At 39.8% G+C, this 18,824-nt stretch overlaps 1 protein-coding gene across 2 annotated transcripts in view; it reads right to left on the bottom strand.

Annotated features, from left to right (window-relative positions):
• Nucleotides 1–18,824, bottom strand: part of LOC139478473 (polypyrimidine tract-binding protein 2-like) — a 153,366-nt gene that overhangs the window by 120,441 nt on the left and 14,101 nt on the right. Inside the window, exon 2 of one of the 2 annotated variants that reach the window (XM_071260949.1) lies at nucleotides 12,376–12,400. The exons of the other annotated variant lie outside the window; for it this stretch is intronic. Coding sequence (XP_071117050.1) covers nucleotides 12,376–12,400 — 25 coding nt within the window. The remainder of the gene's footprint in view (nucleotides 1–12,375; nucleotides 12,401–18,824) is intronic. 2 annotated transcript variants of the gene reach the window in all.

The following is an 18,824-nucleotide window of genomic DNA, read 5'->3' as shown; positions in this document are numbered from 1 at the left end:
TGTTTAATTCTACGTTCAGTTTCATCAAAAACTGTACTGTTTGAGATGGATACAGGAAGAACCATGATAGTATTACCTGATTGATTTCTAGGCAACCATCTACAGGGATTGTCATTAAACTGGTGATTTGTTTGTTGTTTAACGCCGCACTCAGCAATATTCCAGCCATATGACGGCAGTCTGTAAATAATCGAGTCTGGACCAGACAATCCAGAGATTAACATCATGAGCATCGATCCCCGCAATTGGAACACGATCACATGCATCAGCCATGTCAGCGAGTCTGTCAACCCGATCCCATAAGTCGGTTCTTACAACAAGTATAGTCGCCAAGAATACCTGATCTTCATGAGTGAGTGAGTCCACTTCTAACACTATTCCTGTCATATGGCTGTGGACAATGACTGGGCTTCACATACCATGTGGGGAAGTTAACCTGGGCCTTTGGCATGATGAGTCAGTGTTACAACCATTACACAACCCAACACCCCTCTACAGGACAGCGGTATTGCCTTTGGACCAAACTAACCAGTGGTTGATATCATGAGCAACAATTGCAGTCAAGGTATGATGACATACAGTCAGTCATGTCATACATTACAATAACCCAATCCTAGTCTGCTCCAAATTACCACAGATTGACAAGCATGAGGCACTGGGGACTTATCCTGCCCGATACCAACGGGGAGACAAGCATGAGGCGCTGGGGACCTATTCTGGCCGATACCAACAGGGAGACAAGCATGAGGTGCTGGGGACTTATTCTGCCTGATACCAACAGGGAGACAAGCATGAGGCACTGGGGACTTATCCTGCCTGATACCAACAGGGAGACAAGCATGAGGTGCTGGGGACTTATTCTGCCCGATACCAACAGGGAGACAAGCATGAGGCGCTGGGGACTTATTCTGCCCGATACCAACAGGGAGACAAGCATGAGGCGCTGGGGACTTATCCTGCCTGATACCAACAGGGAGACAAGCATGAGGCGCTGGGGACCTATTCTGCCCAATATCAACAGGGAGACAAGCATGAGGCACTGGGGACTTATCCTGCCTGATACCAACAGGGAGACAAGCATGAGGCGCTGGGGACCAATTCTGCCCGATACCAACAGGGAGACAAGCACGAGGTGCTGGGGACTTATTCTGCCCGATACCAACAGGGAGACAAGCATGAGGCGCTGGGGACTTATTCTGCCCAATACCAACAGGGAGACAAGCATGAGGCGCTGGGGACTTATTCTGCCCGATACCAACAGGGAGACAAGCATGAGGCGCTGGGGACTTATTCTGGCCGATACCAACAGGGAGACAAGCACGAGGCGCTGGGGACCTATTCTGCCCAATACCATCAGGGAGACAAGCACGAGGCGCTGGGGACCTATTCTGCCCGATACCAACAGAGAGACAAGCATGAGGCACTGGGGACTTATTCTGGCCGATACCAACAGAGAGACAAGCACGAGGCGCTGGGGACCTATTCTGCCCGATACCAACAGGGAGACAAGCACGAGGCGCTGGGGACCTATTCTGCCCGATACCAACAGGGAGACAACGATGAGGCGCTGGTTTATCTCCATGTGATACGTGAGGCACAATGATTCTGTTCTCCTTGTTATGTCAGGTAACCATCACACTGTCATTAGAAACAAACCTTTCCGTTTTTCATGTTCAGTAGGAGTCTGTCATTCAAGGATGCAAGTATTTCATTCTGTGATGTTAACATTCTCTTTCTAACAAGTTTTGCAGAATAAAATCTTGAATTACAATTAAATATCTCAGGTTTTAGTAATCTAAGAAACTGCTAAACATTCAAGAATAAAAAGTTCATATCAATAAACAACTTTATTTAACAAATTAAATTCAAATGACATTCAAAAATATTTTGCCTCGACAGCAACTCAGTGCAAACCAATTATAAAAAGCACGCCCAGTTCCAAACTGCCTGCAGTCCTCTTAACAGGAGTATAATTTCAAGGGGCAAAATTCAACTTTACTAAATCAATACTCCATTCTAATGAAAAAACTCTCATGAATGCTGTTTACATAATAATTTAGTTAAAATTCCTCTGCCTGTGCCCTGTGCAAAATGTAATGCTATTAATCACCGCATAAGAATAGATAACATTGCAGAATCTGTTTTCATTATGTTCCAACCATGTTGCCTACGGGTGAAGGCACCAAGGATTACCTCTTCCGCAAATATCACTCACAACGCAAACACCCTTGTGCCCATGGGCCAAGCTAGGGGGGGATAACTGCATTAACATTTTGCATGTTTAAACTTGGATGTTTGGTTATGTAATTCTAACACTGGCAAAATAAATATGTTCATAAGGTCTCCATGTACAAATGTTAACCAGTTGATTGGCATTTACAGTGGACAAAGAGGATTAAGCTAATCCTATTACAGATGGAAGGGCTGAGCTTTCGATAGATGTCACATCATATCATCATTGTATGATTGTGTTAAACTAAATCCTGTTTTGTTTGTTACATTTCATCAGTAAAAGGTGACTGCTTGTTGTAAGAGTCGACTCTGCTTGTTGTAAAAGGCGACTATGCTTGTGGTAAGAGGCGACTAACGAAATCTCATGATCAGGCCCGCTGGTTAATGCATGTCATCATATCCCAATTACTTGAATTGATGCTCATGCACTGGATTGTCTGGTCCAGACTCGATGATTATCAGACTGCCATCATACAGATGGAATATTGCTGAATGCTGCGTTAAACAACAAACAATCATCAGTTTGACTTCTTGATCCGATAAGCCATTATAACGATGTATCGATGCACTCATCGTCATCAAGACAATTCGGAACAGACTTTTAATATTTCTGGATTACAGTGTGCACATCAGTTTTAAAGTTTAACCTCCATAAACCTACTGAAGTCAATTCATACCCCCCCAAAAAATCAACAATCAACTGCTTATTTAATCCTAGACACATTGTGGACAATACAACCAGTGACATCATTCAGTGCAATATTCCACCCACGCCCCACCTAGGAGTAGCCCTCTAGTGGGCCTGGCTTATTGTTGGGGATGAGGTGACGGTGGTGTTGAGCCCGTTGCCTGGTAAGCCAATGAAGGCACTTGCAATTTATTTGTGAATCGGTAACTTATCTTCATATTTTTTTACTCTGCATTGATGTGATCAGTTTACATATGTTCATAATCTGTAATTAACTTTTGCTCGGTATAAATTCATGTTCAGTTACACACATTCTTAAGTATAATTTTTGGAATAATTATTTCACTATTGTCACTGGACCAAAGTGAGTGAGTGAGTGAGTGAGTGAGTGAGTGAGTGAGTGAGTGAGTGAGTGAGTGAGTGAGTGAGTGAGTGAGTGAGTGAGTGAGTGAGTGAGTGAGTTGGATTAAACGCCGCTTTTAACAGTATTCCAGTTATATCGCGGTGTGTCCAATGTTCAAGGACTGAGATTAATGCCTAATGCAAGTGGTTACCCCTCTAGAACACAGACGTTACAGGATAACAAATATCAAACACAATATAAGCTCTAACTTAATCAACAATTTAAAGCTCCATTATCAATTTGAAATTTAGATGTATTTAAAAAAAGTGAGTGAGTATGCTTTTACGCCGCTTTTAGCAATATTCCAGCAATATCACAGCGGAGGACGCCAGAAATGGGCTTCACACGTACCCACGTCAGGAATCAAACCCAGGTATTCCTAATGACGAGCGAAGGCTTTAACCACTAGGCTATCCCACTGACCCTATCAGACAGAGAAATTGACAAAGATATATTCTGGCCAGCGAGTGAGTGAGTGAGTGTCATGCCAGCCAGCCAGCCAGCCAGCTCTGTCTCAGGTGTATCTCCACAGCCTGTTCCTCGGGAGCATGGGCCATGCAAACCAGTCGAGCTGTTCCCACAGACTTCTTGCATGTTTTGTGGATTCCTTTTCCCCAAGGAGCAAATCATCAAATCGGTGATCGATTGTTTTCCAATGTAAGTTCATTGTAATGAGATTGTAATGGAAATATATCTGTTTACATGGTTTCAATGCCTGTTAAATTGTCTCCCTCCCACATGTGAGGTGCATAATAAACATCCTCTGACATGAGGAATGCTAAGAAAGATTCAATTAAGTTTAATTCTTGGAATTTTAATATACATTTTGTTATTCATGAGCAAGCAGGAATTTTTCAGACAATTCCCAACACCTTTCATGACAATATTGTGTCCTCAACAGACACTGTGGTAATATCAAACCTACTGCTAACTACTCAAGATCAATCTTCTACTACTTGTCAATAACCTTGTCAATTAAACATATCTCACCAATTAACATAACGAAAACAATTTTTTTAAATATTACGTCAAAATATTTCTTTTTCAACTCAAAACAAACCTGCGTCCGGTCGTACACAAGATATACTTTCCTTACTGTTTTAACTTTTTACCTTTCCATAAAATATAATCATTATTGATTCATTAATGGCTGTCAATGCAGGCTGCCGCTGAAGGAATTAATGTTACATCTGCAATTGGGCCTATGAGTCGATAAGGTAAACAGAGTTATTCCCCCTACATTGTATTTGTCAGTGTCAGCACTTCCTGAAAAATAATTGTTCTTAAAAATGCTCTCACTTGAAATTTAAACTCCTTGGTCTTTTTCCAGTGATCATCTATTTATTTTATTTCTACTGGAATGACATTTACAATCCATTTAACAATATCCTCTAATGATCCTTCTCTTGAAATAATACACAGCTTCATATAAATCATGGTTTCCAAAGGAAATTAACTTCTCAAGCTGTAAGCTGATCTGCCATCACGTTGAAAATGTGAAGTTTTGTCTTCATTATGCTGGTCAAGGAAGCGCAATTAGTTCCTTCATATCAACATCACAACATAATAAAGATTCAGAACTAATGAAGGACTGATTAATTCCTTGCCCTTCATTCCTGACACATGATTGAAACAGAAGATTGTACAGATGAGATGAATAAGAAAACATATTGGCCCTATCCCTGGTTACTATAAGCCATATCAGAATGATTTATAGCTATTATCAAGTTCATTTGATCATATGGTATAAGCATCTGTGTCTTTTTTGTGTTATCTAGAAGTAGTGTCTGAATATTTAAGTGAACTGTCTCCTCTGGTTGAAACTGGGCACAAGCAAAATCTCTCTAGAGATGAGTCATTATTAACTGTTGAATTGTCATTCTCCATTATCATATTGTCATTCTCTATTTTTGTATTGTCATTCTGTTGTAATGGCGTTCTCTACTGTTGTAATGTCATTCGCATTGTCATTCTCTATTTTTGTATTGTCATTCTGTTGTAATGGTGTTCTCTACTGTTGTAATGGCGTTCTCTACTGTTGTAATGTCATTCGTATTGTCACTCTATTTTTGTATTGTCTTTCTCACTGTTCTCTATTGCTCTATCATTCTCTTCTATTCTACTGTCTTTCCTATTGTTGTATTGTCATTCCCTACTTCTGTTTTGTCATTTTCTAATTTTGCATTGTCTTTCTCTATTGTATTGCCATTCCCTACCTTTCCATTGTCACTATACTGTTGTATTGTCATTCTCTATTATAGTATTGTCATTCCCCACCTTTCTATTGTCATTCTCTATTGTATTGTCATTCCCCACCTTTCTATTGTCATTCTCTATCATTGTATTGTCATTCCCCACCTTTCTATTGTCATTCTCTATCATTGTATTGCCATTCTCTATTGTATTGTCATTCACAATTGTATTGTCATTCCCCACGGTTCTATTGTCACTCTACTGTCTCTACTGTTCTCTGCAGTTGTATTGTCATTCTGCTTTGTTGTACTGCCATTCACTATTGTATTAAAGTAAGTGATGTTGTAAGCTTAGTCGAAGTAGACCTGTCGCTGACCTAGCCCTACCTGCAATGGCTTTATGTGAGTTACTGACTACAACTAGACAATGTCTATTACTGCCCCAAAAAACTTGGTTTCGAATATAAGATAACTATTTTCTCAGGGTTTGGGATTTGTTTGGCTGTCACAAACAGCTTGAAATAAAAATGTTTAATAAGTACGTTGAAAGATTGTGCTTTTAATGTTTCATCAAAATAGGATATCTACTATTAATAACAGTGCAAGATATAACCTTCATAGAGAGCATTAAAGTTTGTTTGAACCAGAAAAGTTTCTTTATGCAGTTAGATGTAAATATGCATATATTTAAAAATATTATTGCCACAAATGATACAGAACAAACAAAATCACTATGCCTATTTATTGATCATGTGTATGAAAGAAGAAAGTATTTGTTAAAAAATGTTTGAAATTATGTATTTTGCCACTACAATACTTGCAAACTGTTATTTGTATATGGGCAAATAGCCTTCATACTGAATAAAGTATTGATTGAACTGAATGGACTGAATACTGTTGTATTGTCATCGTCTTTAGGTAACCTACATATATCATTCAGTTCCCAGCTTGCATATATGTACACAGCATGCACTAGTATCTCAAGTAATGGTTCCACTACAAACTATACTAATGAACAACGGTCCATGAATCCATCTTATGTGAGTGAGTGAGTGAGTGAGTGAGTGAGTGAGTAAGTAGTGAGTGAGTGAGTCAGTGAGTGTGAGTGAGTGAGTGAGTGAGGGTGTGAGTGAGTGAGTGAGTGAGTGAGTGAGTAGTGAGCGAGTGAGCGAGCGATCAACACTTCTGTGACCAGTATTTTAGCTCTACTCGTGTGTCCGAGTTTTGTGGGAAGAAGACTCATGGTGTTACTGGTCTGACCATGGACAGCCCTTTGTACTGACAACGCAGCAAAGTGCTACAAACCATACCAACACAACACCAAAGGCAGCTCTACTGTCCAGGGTGAAGAGGTCCATTCCCCTGGGTCACTTGACGGCAACTGGTGTGACTCTTTGAAGCAGTTGACAACACAATTACAGCAACATAACAAGAAATAACACAAAGGCAGGTAAGTTTGTTTGGTTTCTTTAATGCCACTCATCCACTACAAGTCCCCCCTGAAAAATGGCCATTACATGCCTGCTAAGTCTAAATATCCTGTCTTCCAACCGAGTCAGGTTCTTTCAAGGGATATCCATTTCATCCTATTAACTACCAGCTAACAAACTTCTTGCTGTCAATTATATAACCTGACAAGTTTCAATATATACACTGAAAGAAACCTAACAGCTTGCCTGCATGAGATCACCGTTTTCTTATACTAAAATACATCAAATCCTGCCAATTTCAACTCCACAAACTTGATAAATCATAGGATAAAGTGATTTAATGGAGTATCCTTAGTGATAATATGATCACAAATTGACACTCAACTTATCTCGAAATTACACATACATAAATATATTTTTGATTCGCCAGGAATGAGTCCGCTGACTCAGCATGGATCATAACTCCAGCTGACAAGCCGTGCTTTGTACCACCCAGACCATATTACCTACCATGATTACGGACCATTGTGATAAATAGACATTATCAGCGTCTTCATATCATAAAAATTATATACTAGGAATAAAAATGGTAAAAAGCAAGATTTTGTTATAGTTACTATCTTTAATCAAAATATTTTTACTAAACAAAACACACAAAGTTACAATCTCTTTAACCATCTCATTTGTAAAATAATCAAAGTGAACCGCCCCATGCTTTAGTGCCAAATGATATGCAAACATACTTGTTAACCAAACCAGAACCACTATCTAATCGTTATGGAAAGTTATCCAACAGTTTTTGAGCAAGTAATCACCACATCGATGTACAGAGCTTATTATTAGAGTAGTTCCTATTAGGTGACTATATCTGATCGTGACACCAAGGATATTGGATTGGTTTATTGCATCGCTAACCCAAACCAGCATATGATTGATAAAGCTGTGACACTGCTTGGTTAACGTTTGTTTGTTTGTTTGTTTGTTTGTTGTTACACACTCAGCAATATTCCAGCTGTATGACGGCGGTCTGTAAATAATCGAGTCTGGACCAGACAGTCCAGTGATTGACATCATGAGCATCGATCCACACAATTGGGATCAATGACATGCATCAACCAAGTCAGCAAGCCTGACCACCCGATTCCGTTAGTCGCCTCTTACGACAAGCATAGTTGCCTTTTACGGCAAGCATTGGATGCTGAAGACTTTTTCTACAGAACATTCCCTCAGTGTATGTTCTCACTATTGTTGTCCCACCCCACGTCTCTAGATGTTTGCCGATTTCCTTGCACATTGATAGATAATCCTACTTTAGAGGCATAATCAAAAAGCAGGCATATTGATCACATACCAGAACAAACAAACCCTGTATCAGAAAAACATACACTAAATTGATTTACAAGGCTGGAGAGCCATGGGTTTATTGCTGACTGCAGATATTACCAAGATATGCTGAAATAATTACCTTTTATCTGTACTCTATCTTAACACAAACAAAGACAGTTGTTCAATGGGTTGAAAGACTGCCCGCCTTTGATTATGATTTGTCCAATCAAGCGGAAATTAATAAAGGGCGTGGCTGGCGAAGCACTCCGCATATAATAGATGGAAGTGGAATTAAAGCATGAATAATGTCCGTATTAAAATACATCAACATGCATGGCAAAAATATCAAAAGCTGGAACGTGTAAAAATAATAATCAACATTTCAATTTCTTTTCTTTAATAGCAAATTAGACCGATACCCAAATGATCGCCATGTTGTGTGGACGTGGCATTTCCTGGAGGTGAGCATGAAGCTCACAGCGTGTTAATCATCACGGGGTGTTTATTACTCATCTGAACACATAACACAGTGTGTCATCTTCTGTTGCAATCTTCCCCTGCACTTGGTGCGCAATCACACGGCAATGTATTGCAATAACCATCCTTGAAATCTTCTCAATACCTTATCTTACCTTACCACACAGTTAGACATACTTACTAGTCCAGAATTGCTAGTCACAAGTTACCTAGTCGGAATATCAGGAAGGATTAATGTTTAAGCCAAAGCCAGAGTAAGAAATAAGCTGTGGACTATTGTATTCAAATCCTGGTGTCTTACCCTGTGTATTACATTTGGTTGTTGTTCAACACCGCACTCAGAAATATTCCAGCTATAGGACGGCGGTCTGTAAATAACTGAGTCTTGACCAGACAATCCAGTGATGGATATCATGAGCAATGGTCTACACAATTAGGACACGATGACATGCATCAACCAAGTCAGCGAGCCTGACTACCCAATCCCGTTAGTTGCTTCTTATGTCAAGCATAGTCACCAGTTATGGCAAGCATGGGTTGCTGAAGACCTATTCTCTACCCGGATCTTCACCGGTTGTGTGTACTACAAACATATTGATGGTGAAGGGAAACATTTGTTTGTTTCAGGCAGGAGGAGATGGTAATGTGACTGTTAAGCTTAAGCTTAAGGTTGTATACTCCCCAGGGAGCAGAGAATGAAAATCAAGTACACACTACTCCATTGATTATAATAATAAAGCGCTTTGAGCATTGAGCTTCAGGGTGTGGATTTCATGCATTATAAATATGCACATTAATATCATTTATTGGCTTGGGTAGATAATCACAAGAAGCAGCTGTTTCAGTGTAACGCCCCGGAACCGATTTTGACGTCTTCAACTATTGAAAGTCTTTTTGAAAATATAAAAGTTATTATATCTGAAATGCTTGCAGGGCAAAGACCTGGCTTGATTACAAATATTGTTTTAATTTTGTAAGTTCGCTACAAATAATGCAGCAGAAATTCATCAAATAATCAATCAAAAAGCCAATATTGACAGGCTAAATAATTTGTTTCTGCCTGAACACTCTTCAAAACAAACGATGGTACCATTACAAAATTTGCATAGCACACAGACAAGGGGAGATAACAATGAATGTTTCCACAGCTTTGCATTGTGGAAATGAGTGGAAGATGGTTCTGATGTGGAAAAGATCAGTCCACTGGTTGCCAGAAACCAACAGTTACTAATCAACACCTACTATTGATGATTACAGACAGACAGAACTTGTGTAAACTTGGGACAAGTACCGTATTTGACGTAATAAGCGCCCAGGGGGCTCCCAAAATAAGAAATAGGGGGCTCTTATTAGAATATTATTTTGGTGGTAAAAACAGAGTTGAAAGATAAATTTAGTAGTTTATGCGGACGGCCTGAACTGTTTATATACGACAGATATATTTTTCCAGAATTTAATTGCCCATAATTAAGGGTGCATATAACATACGAGTGCATATTATACATGAATAAATAAGTGTTGTGTACATTAATCAATCGGAAGGGGTGCTAATTGGGATTGTTCACTTGCCAATATATTAGAAAATATCGCCGTGGGCGCTTATTAGAGCGGGGCACTTGTTACATCGAATACGGTATTTAAGTTTGGTGTTTCTGCATTGGGATCCCACGGTGGCCTGTGTAATGTGACTGTCACACAAAGATGGGCAGGAACAGGTGGCAGGTGCAGCATATGTGACACTGTTTACTGTCGTATTCATCCACCTCACAAATATCATCTGACATTTTTTCACAGCTGTCAACCTTTCTATTGATTTTTGGAAGTGCTACTTGATAAAAAGGCTTTCTTGATGACAAAAGTCACGATGTCAAGTACGGTTTCTCCCTACATAAGCCAGGAACAGTTTTGATTTCCATGACATTATTTACTACTACTGTAGAATATTGTGACATAGTTCTTCATTGTAAATCAAACATTTGCTAGGATTCTGTTATCAGGAGAATCAAATATAAATTCCTGTTTCCACCAAGTTCTGATAGCAGTGAGTGAGTGAGTGAGTATTGTTTTACCCCGCTTTTAGCAATATTCCAGCAATGTCACTGCCATGGACACCAGAAATGGAGTTTAGACATTGTACCCATGTGGGGAATCAAACCCGGGTCTTCGGCCGAATGAGCGAGTGCTTTAACCACTAGGCTACCCTACCTCCCCTCTGATAAGACATTTTTCTCCATCATACAAATTTTGACAAGAATCCTGTTTACATTCGAGACCTCACCCTTGCATCCTGGCACAATATCGGGAAAAGGCACATTTTATCAAACTCTTTGGGAGCCCTTTTATACTTGTAATAACACTGAACAAACCATTCAGGTAGCATTCATTTTCAGTAGTTGATAAAACATATTTGCTACAGTTTGCTACAGTTTGCCATCTACCTAATGATAAATTGGTCATTCACATGTCTTCTGAACTAATCTCAGACTACCAGTCGTTTAGTAGTTTAGAATCCTGCATATATTAACACTAAAATCTACAGAAAATAATACCACAAGACAAGTTGAGCTCAATGGCTTCTTATGGTTACGGAAAGGGTTTTGTCCCTCCTTGTAATCAAGCCCAAACTGCCCCAATAGAAGAGTGAACTGGTACTTAGGCTTGCTTCACCCCAGACATAGATAACACTAACAGGATACATTGGATATGTTTACTTCTGTATTGTTCACACTAGGGGTCACCTGTGTCCATGAGGAAACACAGGGGCGAATTCACTGCTGGCCCGTTGGCCCATGACCAGTTAAATTCTGAAGAGCTTGCTGAAATGTCAAGCAGATGGCCCGACCCACTAGTCAAAATGACACCCCTTCTCTGTGCTATGTTCAATTTTTTCAATTGGATTATCGCGGCAAAATGAAATGTTGTAAACAACATCATTACTTGCTCATAAATTACCGCAAAATGAGGCAAATGGAAGCCAAGATTTAATCTCAGAGTGCAGGAAAAAATGTTTTAGAGGTGAGGAGTTATAAATGTTTTAGAGCCCTACTAGGTGACTATGTGACCTAATGTTCGGCCACTTTGTGGCTTCCGTGCGTGAGTTTGGAGAAGGGCCACAGTGACTTTTAGAAGGAGCAAGCCCTGCCGGCTACACACATATATGTTGTTAAATCTACCCCTGGAAACATGTTTGTGAGCTGTCATGTGTTCAGATCTCAGGACCTACCACACACAAACCATTGTCCTAGATCTCATTTAACTCCATACATCATACAATAATGCAGTCCTACGTGTACAATGTTAAGCCATGGAACATTACAATTGACAACATTCATGTTGTTATCAACCATACCTCAAACAAATCTTTTGGCTGACAATATGTGTTAAAATTATAAGTCTGACAAGATTAATTCATAAACATAGCCATTCTCTTTTTTTCACACACTAGTGAGTTCTTTTAATGAATGTCTTATTAGTTTATTAATAATTTCAGAGCGAGAATGAAAGGCTTCAGCAACAAGTAATTGGATGCAAGATAATGGATGGAAGATGAAGTATGAAAACAATCTGAAAATGAGTAGGGTGTAAATAAGGTTGGGAAAAGTTGATGCAAGACGGTTAGGTACATACCTTAGTGCCAGATGCTAGATAGTCCCTGAAAAAGAGGAGAAGAGGTGAAGGTCAGATAAGGTCAAGGTCGGGAGAGATGCAAGACAAAGTCAAGAAACAGTTTCAAATCAGGCTTGTGGCAACTTTTAATCCCAAACATGAGAACAGTCTGGTGGCTTATCATAACACGAAACTCTTCACGTCATCATTGAATGTAAGACTCTCGTAACAGTTGGGTTTCAGTTAGCCATTGCAAACATTTCATTAATAATTCATATATAGATTATTTCTAATATCAAGTTTATTTACAAATACACATAAAGTTCAACTTTCATCTAAGAAATCTGACAATGTTTGAGTAACGATACCTGCATTCGAACTTTGTTGGGGATGAATATTGCAGATTCAGTTGAGTCACCATGTATTTTTATCTACACTTGTTCAGAGGCAGATATTTGGCCTTAAGTCTACAGCAAATGTCGGCAAACATTCCCCAATTGAAATAAATAAATTACCAAACTCATGTTAATATAGTATGGTCTTACTCTGCTTTTAGCAAAATCCCAGCAATAGCACAGCAGGAGACACAATATACAACCCAGGGTTTACAGCAAGATGACCAAAACAAGACCAATAAAGAGGTGACATTATTGTATTGAATGCAAGTTAAAATACTAAGTGATAGTTAATATAAACTTCTTTTTAAGTTATTTGCATAAAATACTTATTTTTTCCCAATCTCCCTGCCAAGGGCACTTGGTTACGAATCCCAGACAAATCCATGTTTATTTAGAAATGTTTTAGTGGGAATGGTAGGTATCACTAGTGTTAAATAACAAAGACACAAATATATGAGGAATTTGATATGTCAATGTTGCCACAAACGTATTTGAAGACAGTTTGAACATGGAAGCAGTTGACCGCAGTAGCAGGGTATACACTGAAGGAGACAAGTACAGCGAGTTGTTGCATAGTGGTCAGATTCCCAGGAACAGAGTCAACAGAAGAAGCAGGTCATACTAGCATACCAGACTGTGCTTTCACCTGACCACAACCACGATCAAGCAGGTCTGTCATGGCTTGTGAACATGGCCATGATCCTATGATTCTAGCCACATGACCACAACCACGATCAAGCAGGTCTGTCATGGCCCGTGGACATGGCCATGATCCTATGATTCTAGCCACCTGACCACAACCACGGTCAAGCAGGTCTGTCATGGCTTGTGAACATGGCCATGATCCTATGATTCTAGCCACATGACCTCAAATGAGTGAGTGAGTATGGTTTTACGCCGCTTTAAGCAATATTCCAGCAATATCACAGCGGGGGACATCAGAAATGAGCTTCACACATTGTACTCATGTCGGGAATCGAACCCAGGTCTTCGGCGTGACGAGCAAACGCTTTAACCACTAGGCTACCCTACCGCCCCCACATGACCTCAACCAGGATCAAGCAGGTCTGTCATGGCTCGTGGACATGGCCATGAACCTGGGCTTCTAGCCACATGACCACACCCCAGAACGTCTTTGAGCACCAATGAACATAGAAATTAATGATAGAGCAAAAGGACATACATGTACTCGTTTTTCATGGCCTGAACAGAAATGCCCAGTCAGGCACAATTTAAAAAAAATAAAAATTTATGACCAGATCAAGTGTGGCGAGTCATGAACGGAGAACATGTAATGGAAACATAATTGTATGTCGAGCCCACTGGTCATAGATGATACCAGAGCAGAGACTAATGGCTACCTAGTACGAAGTGTTAATACTGCTGGAAGAAAACAAGCTGTTGATCTCAAGACCAGACAATCCCATGCAATGCTCTGTCACAAAATATTTGTGCAAAGACACCCACAAACAGTTTAGTATTTCCTAAGGCCTTTGACAAAGAAACAAAATCACAGTATTTCATTTTATAATGTTCATGATGTTTAAGTTCTTCTAAAAATACAAAACGACACAGAATTTTTTCTGGATTTTTCACAAAATATTTTGAAGTGTATATATAACCTTGGTGAATGTTTGAAAACCAGCACCATCCAACGGTCACTCATGAATGTTGGAGGACCACCTCAAGTGAAGCTGTAGCTGTTGTTCAGATGCCAATAGCCATACTGACACCCAGGGATAGGTCTGAGTGAGTGAGTGAGTGAGTGAGTTGGGTTTAACGCCTCTTTTAACAGTATTCCAGTTATATCACGGCATGTCAGCTTAATGTGGGAGGAAAGCCCCAAGTTTACCACTTCGGTGAAACCCACGAGCACGGGTATGGTGCTGACAAACCTAGAAACATAATCGGCGCGAACCGGGATTCTAACCCATAATCATAGGTTTCTGGGGTGTCCAAGGGATGCAACTCTGCACAGCGAATCGCGGCGCCTTAGACAACTGGGCCACCCGTGCCCCCGGATAGGTCTAAGGCTGACACACCAAGTATCATAACTGGGTTGAACCGAAACCAGCGGATCCTGGTATCATTTTGGTTGTTGTTTTACGCCACACTCAGCAATATTCCAGCTATATGACAGCAGTCTGTAAATAATTGAGTCTGCACCAGACAATCCATTGATTGACATCATGAGCATCAATCCACACAATTGGGATCAATGACATGCATCAACCAAGTCAGCAAGCCTGACCACTCGATCCCGTTGGTCACCTCTTACGACAAGCATGGGTTGCTGAAGACCTATTCTACCTCGGATCTTCATGAGTCAAGGCAAGGGACACAAGTGTGATGTGGCATGGTAGATCACACACACCCTTGATCATGACTGTATTGACATAACAACCAGTGTCATTTGAGAAATGGTCAAATGTACAATAATTCCCATGTAATTTAACAACCACAGTGTCATTTGAGAAATGGTCAAATGTACAATAATTCCCATGTAATTTAACAACCACAGTGTCATTTGAGAAATGGTCAAATGTACAATAATTCCCATGTAATTTAACAACCACAGTGTCATTTGAGAAATGGTCAAATGTACAATAATTCCCACTTAATTTCTACTGTGTATTCTACTTTGTCTACAATATCTCAATATGCTGTGTAACACTGAGCATGGTAAATAATATATTTTGAACAGAAGAAAAATATTTCCGAAAAAAGAGTTGTGTGTGAAATAAATAGACTCTACCTTTATAAAGAACTAAAAAGCTTTACAAAACAAAACTGACTTTTGCAGAGGTGGAATAAGATTAACTAGCCGATAACATTCATGATTATCTACAATGCTGCCAATCCAGGCTCGATCAAGATGCTACACAGTAAACATGCATGTCATCAAACATCACTGCCTGCACAAGAAACTCCTACAGATGATTCACTCTAACACTACAATGCAATATATCATGATACATTGAAAGCTAACATACATAGAATGATAGATGAAGATTTTCCTACGATGACAGATCTTGATTTCGAGGTCCACCAAGGAAGTGTCAGGCACTGACTTGGACACACTTAGAATGACAGTCACCTACCTGGTAACACTGCTGTCGTGTGCCTACATGCCGTACGATCAATGAAGATCAATGAAATCCGTCTTAACAGTAACCTGATCGGTGCATCTCCATATACCATAGTCACCTGTGACTCATTACATTTTACTTTCAATACAGCTAGCTTCAACACCTTGCACTCTATTTATAAATACAGTGTGATCGACATTCTTGTGAGGAATATGTCGTACGGCCGTCTGATTATACAGCACAGGCAAGTTGTGCACGATGCCTATATTGGCATGCAGTGTTCAGTCTCACTGGTTATTATGTTTTGTTTGTTTGTTTGTTAGTTAGTTTAATGTGGCACTCTGCAATGTTCTCGCCATATGACAGCGGTCTGTAAATAATCGAGTTACCAGTCATTCCACTGATTGACATCATGAGTGTCGATCCATGCAATTGGGATACAATGACATGCATCAACCAAGTCAGCAAGCCCGACCACCCAATTCCGTTAGTTGCCTCTTACGACAAGCCTAGTCACCTGTTGCAGCAAGCATGGGTTGCTGAAGACCGGATCTTCACGGGGAATGATGTAACAGCCAAGGCTGGTTTGTGAGGTTACCAAACAATCATAATCATACTGACATTTAGTTCATGCTTAAGATATACAACTCGAGAGAAGTTAAAGAGAACCCGATTCTTTCAAAATTACTGTAGTTACTGTCAGGCCAGAGACGGTGGTGTAGCCTAGTGGTTAAAGCGTTCGCTCGTCACGCCAAAGACCCTGTTCGATTCCTCACATGGGCACACTGTCTGAATCCCCGAGATATTGCTTGAAAATTGCTAAAAGCAGCGTAAAACCAAACTTACTTTCATGCCATGACAGATTCACTATTGTAATATGACAGAAGCAGGTGATCTTTAACTTCTTCGAGACGTACGTACAAAAAATATTATTCAAAGCTTAAATCATTAACTATTGAAAAAAAAGTTAAAAAATTCCAGGTTACATGTAATAGAAAAAACATACATACCATTGTTAATATTCTATGCGGACATTACACTGTTATTGACAGTTTCTTTTAATTCTTTAGCAAGATCTATCACACTGTCTAGAACAATGTTTATTCAAGGTTACATAGATTAGATATATACTCATTTTATTTAACATTGGAAAATATTATTCAAGAATATAACACTCCAGGATGCATGTAGATGTCACGAGAGTATTTAAATCAGGAAACCGATATGATTGTCAGTTGCCATGGTAATAACATCAGATGGCCTGAGACATCTCACCCTGCAGTCTGTCTGTCCCCTGCTTGGCAGTTAGATTGGTTCAACTTTCTCAATGACTGTGTTTAAAGAAGGAGACTGCCCATCATACAGCTTCCATAACTGCCCTTAACTATACATTCTGAGTCCGTGAATACTCGGGTAACACACTTTCACAGACAACCTTACCTTGTGAAGCTTTCCATGATAGTTTTGCTGACATAAAAAACTACCGATGTAAATTCCCAAGTCTGAGGCTGATCTGAGAATGTAGCCTAACAATGGCCCTGAAACAATGTCTAAGTGCAGAAAGACATGGGTGCAACAGTAGCAGAAGCTTCCCATGAACCTAACCCCTCCGTTCTCATGATCAGAACACAGAGGAAAGAATATAATCCCTCTGCCCCATGCACACTGTAGAAACTTAGCAGATTGGAACACTGAATCTGTTTAGCAATCACGAAAGCGATCTCTGAGCCCAGTCCATTGAATAGGCATGTTCGTACCTTAACACACAATATCCCAATTTGGATGGATTATCTCCCCCTTTTCTGTCATGGGTCAGCAGATACAATGCCAAAAGAAGCCATTGTGTCAAACTTCCCAACTGCCAGGTATTGTCACGCCATCGGAAATAGTTATGGAAATTATTTCCATATATACATGTATATGGATTACAAAATAGGACAATAGTTCCTTCACCTCACATTCCAACCCTCTCCTACCCCACCCCAAATTAACATGACAAGCGGCATGACCTGAATTTCAGAAGGGTGGGGGGACCGAATGGAAATCTCTTTCTTAAAATAGGATCACAAATAATTTTTTAAATGATGGCTCTCACCCAAGCTTGTGACTGTTATGACAGCATGCATTTCCCCATCAAGAATTCCACACAAGCCCACTGAGCCAATGCTGACTTCAATTAGAAGAGCATCATACATTATACAGTCTGTAAGTGAATGATAACCTATTTACAAATTCTGTCATTTTTCAACATCACTGATGGCTTCCTAATGTTGTCTTGTTTACCTTTCAATTTACATTTCAAAGGGTGTGTTAAATCGGTGCATGATTGCTTCAGTAGTGAAGGGTTTGTACTTGAGAATACATAGATTGAGCAACCCCTGGACGAGGATCTATTATTTGTTGTATACACACAGCCATGTGTAAAATATATATATCATCCTCACTGTAGCAAGAACAAACTTGCAAAACACATGGAAGAATAAGGCTCAAACAATCCCTGTAAAAATATTTGGCAATTTACAACAGTATCACAGACAAAACCAAGCACCAGCCTTCTAGCTGAAACCAACCTAGATAATGGGAATCTATTTCTACATCATGTTTCAGGCTTTAGATATTTAATGTTGACATATACTTCTGCTACATACTTTATTTATCAAATGGTACAATTGTTTTAATTCATTAGCCAAACTCTTGAACAATACATCCTGTGTGTGAATCACTGGGTATATAAGGGTTTCATTGATCAGCAGCAAGGCCTCTGATGAAACATATCACAATATCACAACTACAACCAACACGGGCAGTGTTTGAAACTAACAGGGTCTGACAAGGACGGCTATCTTATGACAGTAGGAGGTCGAAATTAGGCATGACAGTTTAGGGGGGTGTAAATATCGCTTTACGTGGCATCAGCAATCTTGCAGCCAAAGCCACGGAAGACTGGAAGAAAGCTGATAGGGCGTAAAACAAAATTTACTCA

The sequence above is a fragment of the Haliotis cracherodii genome, unplaced genomic scaffold (assembly GCF_022045235.1).
Source record: "Haliotis cracherodii isolate W230 unplaced genomic scaffold, xgHalCrac1.p SCAF_4, whole genome shotgun sequence".
In the NCBI taxonomy this organism is placed as follows: domain Eukaryota; kingdom Metazoa; phylum Mollusca; class Gastropoda; order Lepetellida; family Haliotidae; genus Haliotis; species Haliotis cracherodii.
The sequence above is the reverse complement of the archived record's forward strand: the minus strand, read 5'-3'. Positions and strand labels throughout refer to the sequence as shown.